The sequence below is a fragment of the Borostomias antarcticus genome (genome assembly GCF_949987555.1).
Source record: "Borostomias antarcticus genome assembly, chromosome: 15".
NCBI classification, from domain to species: Eukaryota; Metazoa; Chordata; class Actinopteri; order Stomiiformes; family Stomiidae; genus Borostomias; species Borostomias antarcticus.
In genome coordinates this window covers 9,332,194-9,344,693 of record NC_140248.1, presented here as the reverse complement: position 1 = coordinate 9,344,693, position 12,500 = coordinate 9,332,194, and the positions used below count along the sequence as shown (strand labels likewise).

The 12,500-nt window shown below is 54.1% G+C and overlaps 1 protein-coding gene across 1 annotated transcript in view; it reads right to left on the bottom strand.

The window, feature by feature from the left end:
- med13a (mediator complex subunit 13a) overlaps nt 1–12,109 on the bottom strand; it is a gene marked incomplete at its 5' end in the record, with an annotated part of 29,665 nt that extends 17,556 nt beyond the window's left edge. The window contains 5 exon segments of the mRNA XM_084450193.1: nt 85–304; nt 6,336–7,082; nt 10,180–10,290; nt 11,331–11,565; nt 11,926–12,109. Coding sequence (XP_084306319.1) covers nt 85–304; nt 6,336–7,082; nt 10,180–10,290; nt 11,331–11,565; nt 11,926–12,109 — 1,497 coding nt within the window.
- Nucleotides 12,110–12,500: the final 391 nt, after the last annotated feature.

Here is a 12,500-nt window from a genome sequence, read left to right as displayed (position 1 = left end):
CCCTATCCTGACCCCCAGAGTGACCCCGGACGGTGTTCCGCGGTCTCCAGGGCGATGGCCAGGGGCCCGGTGCAGCGGACTGACCTTGTGTTTCTTGCCGGGCTCGCGCTCCGAGCCCATCTTGTCCTTCTTGTCCGAGAAGGTGAACTTGACGTCGCCGTCCACGAAGGCGTACGGGTCCACGTCGGGCTCGTGGTCGCCGTCGGTGATGGCGGCGGCCAGGTACTGGTTCTTTCTCTGGATGTACATCTGCACACGCTCCTCAGACACCTTCAGGGGCCTCTTACAGGTAGAGGCCATCAGCCTGGAGAGACACGGGGAGAGAGGAGTCAGAGACACGGAGAGAGAGGAGTCAGAGACACGGGGAGAGAGGAGTCAGAGACACGGGGAGAGAGGAGTCAGAGACAAGGGGAGAGAGGAGTCAGACACGGGGAGAGAGGAGTCAGAGACACGGGGAGAGAGGAGTCAGAGACACGGGGAGAGAGGAGTCAGACATGGGGAGAGAGGAGTCAGAGACACAGAGAGAGAGGAGTCAGAGACACAGGGAGAGAGGAGTCAGAGACACAGAGAGAGAGGAGTCAGAGACACGGGGAGAGAGGAGTCAGAGACACAGAGAGAGAGGAGTCAGAGACACGGGGAGAGAGGAGTCAGACACAGAGAGAGAGAGAGAGAGAGAGGAGTCAGAGACAAGGAGAGAGAGAGGGGTCAGAGACAGGGAGAGAGAGAGGGGTCACAGACAGGGAGAGAGAGAGGGGTCAGAGACAGGGAGAGAGAGGGGTCAGAGACAGGGAGAGAGAGAGGAGTCAGAGACAGGGAGAGAGAGGGGTCAGAGACAGGGAGAGAGAGAGGGGTCAGAGACAGGGAGAGAGAGAGGAGTCAGAGACAGGGAGAGAGAGAGGGGTCAGAGACAGGGAGAGAGAGAGGGGTCAGAGACAGGGAGAGAGAGAGGGGTCAGAGACAGGGAGAGGGGTCAGAGACAGGGAGAGGGGTCAGAGACAGGGAGAGAGAGAGGGGTCAGAGACACAGGGAGAGAGAGAGGGGTCAGAGACAGGGAGCTGAGCTCTGTCTAGGGGTAGATAGTAGTAGAAGGGGTAGATAGTAGTAGACAGGGGTAGATAGTAGTAGACAGGGGTAGATAGCAGTAGACAGGGGTAGATAGTAGTAGACAGGGGTAGATGGCAGTAGACAGGGGTAGAAAGCAGTAGACAGGGGTAGATAGTAGTAGACAGGGGTAGATAGCAGTAGACAGGGGTAGATAGTAGTAGACAGGGGTAGATAGTAGTAGACAGGGGTAGATAGCAGTAGACAGGGGTAGATAGCAGTAGACAGGGGTAGATAGTAGTAGACAGGGGTAGATAGTAGTAGACAGGGGTAGATAGTAGTAGACAGGGGTAGATAGTAGTAGAAGGGGTAGATAGTAGTAGACAGGGGTAGATAGTAGTAGACAGGGGTAGATAGTAGTAGACAGGGGTAGATAGCAGTAGACAGGGGTAGATAGTAGTAGACAGGGGTAGATAGCAGTAGACAGGGGTAGATAGTAGTAGACAGGGGTAGATAGCAGTAGACAGGGGTAGATAGTAGTAGACAGGGGTAGATAGCAGTAGACAGGGGTAGATAGTAGTAGACAGGGGTAGATAGCAGTAGACAGGGGTAGATAGCAGTAGACAGGGGTAGATAGCAGTAGACAGGGGTAGATAGTAGTAGACAGGGGTAGATAGCAGTAGACAGGGGTAGATAGCAGTAGACAGGGGTAGATAGTAGTAGACAGGGGTAGATAGCAGTAGACAGGGGTAGATAGCAGTAGACAGGGGTAGATAGCAGTAGACAGGGGTAGATAGTAGTAGACAGGGGTAGATAGCAGTAGACAGGGGTAGATAGCAGTAGACAGGGGTAGATAGTAGTAGACAGGGGTAGATAGTAGTAGACAGGGGTATATAGTAGTAGACAGGGGTAGATAGTAGTAGACAGGGGTAGATAGCAGTAGACAGGGGTAGATAGTAGTAGACAGGGGTAGATAGCAGTAGACAGGGGTAGATAGCAGTAGACAGGGGTAGATAGTAGTAGACAGGGGTAGATAGCAGTAGACAGGGGTAGATAGTAGTAGACAGGGGTAGATATCAGTAGACAGGGGTAGATGGCAGTAGACAGGGGTAGATAGCAGTAGACAGGGGTAGATAGCAGTAGACAGGGGTAGATAGTAGTAGACAGGGGTAGATAGCAGTAGACAGGGGTAGATAGTAGTAGACAGGGGTAGATGGCAGTAGACAGGGGTAGATAGCAGTAGACAGGGGTAGATAGTAGTAGACAGGGGTAGATAGCAGTAGACAGTTGTTTCTCTGTGATAACGGTGACAATGATGTTGATGGTTGTGACACTCACTGACCTTGGCTTGCTACTGTATGTCATTTTTGTCTGTTGTTTATAAAAGATTGTTGAACTGTACTCTACTCTAATTCATATCCCTGTTGAATTTATATGGGTGACATGCTGTTCTGAACACTGATGTCCTGAAATTCAGCACTTTATAAATACAATATATATGGATCATTTATATCAAAGCCTATATAGGAAAGTTCATTATTTACCATTCAATTACTTAATTAATGAATTCAAAAAGTGAAACTTTCATACAGTCTAGATTCATTACACATAAAGTGAAGTATTTCAAGCCTTTTCTGTTTTCATCTTGCTGATTACGGCTTACAGTTCATGAAAAAAATAACGATTTTTAATAGATATTACTTTCTGAAAAGTATGTTAATTTATGCACTCAATACTTGGTCGGGGCTCCTTTTGCATGAATTGCTGCATCAGCGCGTTGTGGAGGCAGTCAGCCTGTGGCCATGCTGAGATGGACGTCCAGGTTGCTTTGATAGTGGCCTTCAGCTCCTCTGCATTGTTGGGTCTGGCGAACGGTCTTATGTGATATTCTAATATTTTCATGAGCTGTAAGATGGAATCATTAAGATTAAAACAAATGATTTCCCTTTGTGTAATAAATCTAGAATATGTAAAAGTTTCACTTTTTGAATTAAACTTTTCCATGAGTCACATTTTTTGAGATGCACCTGTATATCTTATATCATGTAGCTCCTCCCCCCTGTTAGATGCACCTGTATATCTTATATCATGTAGCTCCTCCCCCCTGTTAGATGCACCTGTATATCTTATATCATGTAGCTCCTCCCCCCTGTTAGATGCAGAGAGGAGTCAGAGTCAGAGACATGGAGAGAGGAGTCAGAGACATGGAGAGAGGAGCCAGAGACATGGAGAGAGGAGTCAGGGACATGGAGAGAGGAGTCAGAGACATGGAGAGAGGAGCCAGAGACATGGAGAGAGGAGTCAGAGACATGGAGAGAGAGGAGTCAGGGACATGGAGAGAGGAGTCAGAGACATGGAGAGAGGAGTCAGAGTCAGAGACATGGAGAGAGGAGTCAGAGACATGGAGAGAGAGGAGTCAGAGACATGGAGAGAGGAGTCAGAGTCAGAGACATGGAGAGAGGAGTCAGGGACATGGAGAGAGGAGTCAGAGACATGGAGAGAGGAGTCAGAGACATGGAGAGAGAGGAGTCAGGGACATGGAGAGAGGAGTCAGAGACATGGAGAGAGGAGTCAGGGACATGGAGAGAGGAGTCAGAGACATGGAGAGAGGAGTCAGAGACATGGAGAGAGGAGTCAGAGACATGGAGAGAGAGGAGTCAGAGACATGGAGAGAGGAGTCAGGGACATGGAGAGAGGAGTCAGAGACATGGAGAGAGGAGTCAGAGACATGGAGAGAGGAGTCAGAGACATGGAGAGAGGAGTCAGAGACATGGAGAGAGGAGTCAGAGTCAGAGACATGGAGAGAGGAGTCAGGGACATGGAGAGAGGAGTCAGAGACATGGAGAGAGAGGAGTCAGAGACATGGAGAGAGGAGTCAGAGACATGGAGAGAGGAGTCAGGGACAAGGAGAGAGGAGTCAGAGAAATGGAGAGAGGAGTCAGGGACATGGAGAGAGGAGTCAGGGACAAGGAGAGAGGAGTCAGAGAAATGGAGAGAGGAGTCAGGGACATGGAGAGAGGAGTCAGGGACATGGAGAGAGGAGTCAGGGACATGGAGAGAGAGGAGTCAGAGTCAGAGACATGGAGAGAGAGGAGTCAGAGACATGGAGAGAGGAGTCAGAGACATGGAGAGAGAGGAGTCAGAGACATGGAGAGAGAGGAGTCAGGGACATGGAGAGAGAGGAGTCAGAGTCAGAGACATGGAGAGAGAGGAGTCAGAGACATGGAGAGAGAGGAGCAGAGACATGGAGAGAGGAGTCAGAGACAAGGAGAGAGGAGTCAGAGAAATGGAGAGAGAGGAGTCAGAGACATGGAGAGAGGAGTCAGGGACATGGAGAGAGGAGTCAGAGACATGGAGAGAGAGGAGTCAGAGAATGGAGAGAGAGGAGTCAGACACATGGAGAGAGTCAGAGAATGGAGAGAGAGGAGTCAGAGACATGGAGAGAGAGGAGTCAGGGACAAGGAGAGAGGAGTCAGAGAAATGGAGAGAGGAGTCAGGGACATGGAGAGAGGAGCCAGAGACATGGAGAGAGGAGCCAGAGACATGGAGAGAGGAGTCAGAGACATGGAGAGAGGAGTCAGAGACATGGAGAGAGGAGTCAGAGACATGGAGAGAGGAGTCAGAGACATGGAGAGAGGAGTCAGGGACATGGAGAGAGGAGTCAGGGATATGGAGAGAGGAGTCAGAGTCAGAGACATGGAGAGAGGAGTCAGAGACATGGAGAGAGGAGTCAGGGACATGGAGAGAGGAGTCAGAGTCAGAGACATGGAGAGAGGAGTCAGAGACATGGAGAGAGGAGTCAGGGACATGGAGAGAGGAGTCAGAGTCAGAGACATGGAGAGAGGAGTCAGAGACATGGAGAGAGGAGTCAGAGACATGGAGAGAGAGGAGTCAGAGACATGGAGAGAGAGGAGTCAGAGACATGGAGAGAGGAGTCAGAGAATGGAGAGAGAGGAGTCAGAGACATGGAGAGAGGAGTCAGGGACATGGAGAGAGGAGTCAGAGTCAGAGACATGGAGAGAGAGAAGGAGGGGGGTCTGTTATTCCTTACGTCAATATGCATGGTGCAGACTGAGGGCTAATGGCTTTGGGCTCCTAACAAATACAGCTATTGGAAATGACCGAGGACTATCCTGTGATTGGTGCAACTCATGCGAGAAAGAGAGCGAGCCACTCTGTAGGGGAGGGATTGACCCAGCTCACATGGACTGCCCCCCCTCCTCCCTGTCCTGTCCCTCTCCTCCTCCTCTCTCCATCTCTCCCTCTCCTCCTCCTCTCCCCTTCTCCCTCCCTCTCTCTCTCTCCCGGCCTCCATTGTGGTCAGCCCAGTGCTGATGCGGGCTGACAGGGTGCAGTGCTGCAGGCCAGAGATTAGCCGCCATTCAAAGCTGCTGGCCGGCGGGATTACAGCGCACTAGAATAACCCTGCTCTGCCCCGCCCTGCTCTGCCCCGCCCTGCTCTGCCCCGCCCTGCTCTGCCCCGCCCCGCTCTGCCCCCGCGGCCCTCGACCCGGGATTACTCCCGCGGACAGACAGCGAGCCAGCCAGCCTGCTCTCTGACCCAGCCCCGCCTCCAATCCCCTCTCTCTCTCTCTCCCCCTCTGTCTACCCCCCCCCTCTCTCTTCCCCTCTCTCTCTCTGTCTCTCTCTCTCTCTCTCCCCCCCTCTCTCTCTCCCTCTCTCTCCTTCTGCCCTCCCTCTCTCTGAAGCCACACCTCTGACATCAGTGCTGTGATGATGTCAGCGTGGAGGGGAGGGTGGTTACAGTTGTACCGGGGGGCGGGGGGGAGGTGTGGGTGTAAAATGGACGGATCCATTTCTGTGTCTAGCCCTCTCCCTCCGTCCCCGAGTGTGAGTGTGTGTGTGTGTGACTGTCAGTGTGACTGCGTGCGAGCGCGCGCGCGTGTGTGTGTGCGTGTCGGGGATCGATAAGCTCCCCCTGGCCTGCCGCAGTGCTGGCCGTGCACATTAGTGATGTATGATGTCAAAGGGGCACACAGCCAGAGATTAACGCGCCGTGCTCGGCTCAACACAACACTGAACATTCTGAGTCTGGGGGGGGGGGGGGGGGCGGGGGGGTTCTGGGAACAGCAGAGAGGCCTGTTTTTTTTACGTCACCGCTCTTTCAAAACACCCTAGGATGTTGGGGGCCAGTCAGCGCATGTAAACGAGGGGCCGGGCCAGTAGCCGGACCTCTAGCGCCCTCTGCAGGGGGTGGGGGGTGTATACTCCCCGAACGGCGGCGGACAGAGACAGACGGGGGGGGGGGGGGCAGGTACGACGACGACACTCACTCCGTGACGGACACCGTGTCCTGTCCTCCTCCCGACCACTCGTCCCTCAGCTTGTCGCCGGGCAGCAGTGGCGTGGCAGGCTCCGCCTCTTTCCTGCGAGGCAGGTTGAAGAAGCGCCAGGGGGCGTGGCCGCCGTCCTCCTCCTGGTTGACCGCCGCCCCCACGTAGACGACGGGCTCCAGGGGCTCGGGGTAGGCGGGGTGGAAGTGCTGGGCCAGCCCCTCCAGGCGGGGGTCCTCTCCGGACTTCGGGCCCCCCCCCGCCAGGCAGGGCTCGGGCGGGTTCTGGTAGAAGTGCTGGCTGTGTGGGGTGGGGGGGTTCTTCGTGGCCTCCCCCCCTGACTCCTCGCCGCCGCCGCGCTCGCAGGGGTGCGGGCTGAGCGGCGGGGGCTGGGGGGAGCCCGCCAGCTCCGGGGGTCCGTCGCTCCCCCCTCCTCCTCCTCCTCCGCCGTGCAGCTGCGGGGGTTTGGCGGCGGCGGCGGCGTCGGAGGGCCGGAGGCCGGGGAAGCGGGCGCAGTCCTGGCCGCGCATGGCCATCCGCTGGCCCGCCGCCTCCGTCTCCATGGCGGCGGCGGCGTCGCAGGCGGCGCTGCGGTGATGGAAGGGCGTCTGCGGCCTCTTCTGCTGCTTGTCGCCCTTCTCCGCCTTCTCTCCGCCCACCTTGTGCTTGGCGGGCGCCTGGGGGGGCTGGCCGGCGGACTGGGCTTGGCCCGCGGCGACGCCCGCCCGCTGCTTTTGCGCTTTGTGCCTGAGGGAGCAAGGCAGAACAGAGCGACCGTGTTATCGAGACGGACGCCGACCACAGCGGCGGCTGCCAGAGCCCTGGGAGCGACGGAGATCGAACACTCGAGATACGCGCGGGAGGCGGAGCCGGTTCCAGTGGGGGAGCTGCAACGGAAAAGCTGGAGAGTGGCGGTCACGTGTCTCCAGACGGCAGCCAGACTCTCTCTCTCCATCTCTCTCCATCTCCATCTCTCTCCATCTCCATCTCTCTCTCTCTCTCTCCCACTCTCTCTCACACACACACTCTCATTACCTCAATCACTCCCACCTGTGTGTGGATAGCTACTCTAATCTAGCTTCATACATTTAGAAATTTGGAAATCCACTCTCAGACCTAATCAAGCCAATATTTAGGTCTATAAATACGAGGCGGTAGTGATGATAAGACACTGAATAAATTGCTCACGTTCCTAATGGAGATGTAACTTCCACATTTTAATATATACCTTACGCATGATACCTTCCAATATACACCTGTCCTCAGTAAAAAATCTATTGCTGCCTCGTGTTTTGATACACTTTGTATACATCGATAGAGACAATTTGGCAAGCTGAACCAAGCAAAGCTTTCACAACAACAATTTAAAAGACTATTGGCTGAATCAATAATTGTTTCAGAATAAATGAATTCTCCCCTGAGCCAATAAGCACTGCGTGTCTTTCTATTTAAAAAACAAAAAAGGATTACACCTATCGCCCTGATCACAGCGCGATACACAGATTAGGCCAGCATTCCCACAGCGCTCTCTGGTCTGGTTGGGTTGCAGTCAGCTGGAATGTGTAGGAGCGCGCATGTTTACTGCAGCAGTCCTAGAGGCTCAGTCAGGACCTCAGGGCTGCCCTGCCAGACGCCAGTCCATAAAGCTCATGCTCCCTCTCCCCTGCTAACCAGCCTGCCCCCCCCCCCCCTCCCCCCCCCGGCCTCAGGGCATAACACCACCACCACCACCACCACTACTGCTGTCAACACTGAGGTTGACACACACACACACACACACACACACACACAGGGCCGCAAACACTCACACACGCTCGAGTAAAACACACAAACACGCGCAAACACGCTCAAACAAACACACATACACACACACAGGCCTGCAAACTTACACACACACACACACGTGCGTGCAACCGAGCTCGGAAAAACCCCATGTACACCCACGTGCACACACCCAGGCTGGGCCAAGAGAGAGCTGCTATGTTAGCAGCGGTGTTTCTTTACCTGCTGGTTTGGCTCTCAAGTTACAATGTAACAGGACTAACTAGGCCCAACACAGACCGCTTTGTGTATGTGTGTGTGTGTGTGTGTGTGTGTGTGTGTGTGTGTGTGTGTGTGTGTGTGTATGTGTGTGTGTGCGAGAGAGAGAGAGTGAATGAGTGTGCGCGTGTGTGTGTGTGTGTAAGAGAGAGAGAGTGTATGGGTGTGTGTGTGTGTGGGTGTGCGCGACTGTAAGTCAGGATCTGGGAGTCTATTCACGGTCATGGGAGGTTTATGTTGGCGGGTCATCTGTCGACACGGTAACCGCGGGCTGCTCTTGTGGGCGGGCGCAGGGTGTGTGTGTGTGTCTGCGTGTGTGTGTGTGTGTGTCTGCGCATGTGTGTGTGTGTGTGTGTGTGTGTGTGACTAAGCCCTGCGTCTCCTGTGGCGGCGGAGCGGCGGTCCTACAGGCCGGCTACTTCACAGGATTACAACGGGATTGAGCCGCTTAGCAGCCGCGACGCAGAGAGCTTCCCTCTGGTGTTAACGGGCGGCCCCAGCCTGCCCTCCCCCCTCCCCTCCTCCCGGGGCAGAGCCCTCCACCCCGGCCTGCCCTCCCTCCCCCCCCTCCCCCCCCCATACCTCCCTCCCGGGGCAGAGCCCTCCGCCCCGGCCTGCCCTCCCTCCCCCCCCCATACCTCCCTCCCGGGGCAGAGCCCTCCGCCCCGGCCTGCCCTCCCTCCCCTCCCCTCTCCCCCTACCCCCCTCCCGGGGCAGAGCCCTCCGCCCCGGCCTCCTCACCTGCCGGACACGGAGGCTTACGGTGTCTACGGCCCCAGCGAAAGTGCTCCTCTCGCAGAAGCACGCACACACACACACACACACACACACGCAAAACACACTCGCATAGAGGGACGCGAGGTGCCGAGTGTGGAGCCGAGTGTCTATTTAAGTACAGGCCGTGGTGTGCTATCGCTGCTGTGTGTGTGTGTGTGTGTGTGTGTGTGTGTGTGTCCCCAAAGACAGACAGCAGTGGGACATGCTGACTAAAGCCTTTCCTCTTTCGAGAGCCCTACAGATTGAGCTGTGTGTGTGTGTGTGTGTGTGTGTGTGTGTGTGTGTGTGTGTGTGTGTGTGTGCGCGCGCGTGTGTGCGCTCACCCCCAACGGAAGCTGCCTGGCGACACCCCACCTTCCAGTCCCACGTTAACCCACTCTCGACTCAAGGCTCATTTGTCAACATTAGGGTTCGCAGACACACACTCCGTTTTTAGCCCGGCCCGCGTCCCTAAACAGCTCTCCCAGAGGTCAAACCAGACTACCTCTCCTCTGGTAGGCCCAGCATGGGAATACACACACACACACACACACACACACACACACCGGTACAAGTACGCGAAAACACAGGTGAGAGCCTGAGCCTTGACAAGGCTGTCAATTAGCACAGAAATAGAGATGAATCGTATACGTGAAGACTAATAAAAACATTCTCGGGGTCTAGACTTGGGCGTGAGCTGCACGTGTCATTCCGCTGAGTAAGAACTTGTGGGAGACGTGAAGGAGTACAGAGTCAATCTAGCACGGAAGGCGCGCACAGGCGTGGCCGAGTGGAATCCATTAAGCTCGCTCCTCAGTAGAAATGCCGCCCACCCGCGCCGTCCAAGCGCTAGCTTTTCAGCGGCGCGGCTGGCTGAGGCGGTGTTTATGTGAGGCCGTCATGCGCGTTGGCGAGTCAAGAGGACACGAGTTCGCACGCGGCGTGGGCAAGTGAGGGTGGAAGCGATACTGACGAGCGACGTGGTTGAGCCTGCGCGCACACACACACACACACACACACACACACACACACACACAACACGGTTTACCTGGAGCAGTTGCAGCTCGACCTCTGTGTGGATTCCACAAAGTCCCAGGCTCCTACTTTCTCCATCAGCTCCTCCTCACAGGTACCGTTGGCTGTCGCTGGGAATTTACGTCTGCAACAACAACAACAACAACCGTTACTACTACCACTAAACATGACTAATTCAGGGCTCAAAAAGTTTTGGTCGCATATGATCCTGAAATTTAATCAGAGGGACCTCAAAATATAATTAAGAGCATTTGTGCGAGTGCTCTTCTGGTGCGCCCTTGTTTTCATTCAGACCTCCCTTTCTCTGTATTCGCTAGTAATTTGCGGTAGCGGTGAGAATGAAAGTATTCCTCTCATCCCTAAAATGCCAAAACATTCAAATCTTGACTTAGGAGGGGCGCAGAAACACAGGGTTTGGACTGGGACAAAGCTCTCGACTTCACAAGCGCATCTAGCACCAAGTGATCAAGCTCAAGTTATCGAACACAGACAAAGCTTACCTCTATGGGAGTGTGGAGCTTCTTCTCCATTTATTGACATAAAACCGCTAGTCTACAGTAGCCTACATGTTTGGCCTAACAACCTGCATGTGCCCTCACAAATTTTCTAGGCTGTTTGTTATTAAAAATAAATAAAATGGCCCACATTTTGTGAATGTATGTTGTGTATGTATATATACACAATATTAATAACACATTTTAGTTATCATACCGTCCAAATCTCTTATCGTCCCATGCCTAACTATATTACAACAAATCTATTACAAATAGATTACTATTATTGTTGGTGCTCCTTACATTTTGATTGGTGCTCCTAAGTTAAGATCCCTGTAAATAGTTCTTTGTCATTTTACTAAACTTCTTTGCTTAGTGAAGAAGCATTTGTTTAGTGAAGAAGCATCAAAGTTAACTGCTCTTCTGTAACTACAGTGTTTTTCTGTGGGTGTTCGCTACTGATCGCGCGCATGTGTGTGTGTGTCTGTGTGTGTTGTGGTAACCATTTCCTCTGGGTTTAGTTGAGTGGGTGTGTGATATCACAGATATTTGTACTAGGCTCTGTTGAGTGTGTCTGTGATGTTGCATGCTGTGTGAACGCGCGTGTGTGTGTGCGTGTGTCTGTGTATGTGTGTGTGTGAGTGCGCTTGCGTAACAGTCGCAGACGTACTTGTTTTGGGCTCTGTTGATATTGCACTCCTGCCAGACTCTCTCCACCACCTGGCTGGCTAGTCTGCGCGGGATCTTCCCCCCGTGGTGGCTGGTGCTGTCCACGCTGAAGCCGTCAGACGCCGCCGACAGCTTCACCCACTTCTGGGCCGTCTGGGAGTCCACTGGGGAGGAGCGGCACGCGGTTAAGAGGCTGGCTGACCGGGGCCGCGGGGGGCCGGAGGTCTGGCAGTCAGCTAGAACCGACGTCGAGCGCAGTGTCCAATGGGACGGGAGTTTAGTGGCAACCGGGGTTGCAAAATCCGGGGGAATATTAACAAACATCCCATGGGGAATTAACGGGAATTTATGGGAATTAACGGGAATAAACTGGAATAAACAGAATTTATTCCCGTTAAATCCCTCCAAATCCAGTTTATTCCTGTTAATCCCCATTAATTCCTATAAATTCCCGTTGCGGAATTTTGTCAAGTCGGTGAATATTCCCGGGATTGTGCGACCCTAGCGGCAACGTGGCTCTCAAGACAGTTTTGACCGCTGAGCGTACATGGACAGCACGACGAGCTAAGCCGGAGCCCGGGGTGGGGGGGGCTCACCTGTCTGGGCCTCCTCGGGGGAGGTGGGAGGGGTGAGGGTGACCGACGAGATGGCCGGGTCCCGTTGCGATGCAGGCACTTGGTGGCCACCCGAGTAGACGGCGGTGCAGTGGGAGGACCCCACAGGGGCCAGGGAGGGGACGTCCGCCTGGGGCACCAGCACCAGGCAGGCAGGGTACACCATCCGCACGCCACCTGGAGAGAAGAGAGAGAGAGGGGAGAGAGAGAGAGAGAGGGAGGGGGGGAGAGAGAGAGGAGAGGGAGGGGGGAGAGAGAGAAAGAGTGTGAGCGAGACAGAGAGAGAGAGGGGGAGAGAGGGAGAGGGGGAGAGGAGGAGAGAGAGAGAGAGAGAGAGAGAGAGAAAAATGCCCTTAGATGTTCACAGCCAGACAGTTGAGTGCTGTACCTGAGGTGTTACTACCACGGCGTTGATTATTACAGTTCTGTGTAAAGTGCTCTAACAGTAAACAGCCTAACAATAAACCGTTTGACAAATGCTGGAAGTTACCTACAGCTTAAAAGAGCGAGAGGCCGTTTTACATTCGTGGCCCGACGGCATAAAGACATTAAAGTTA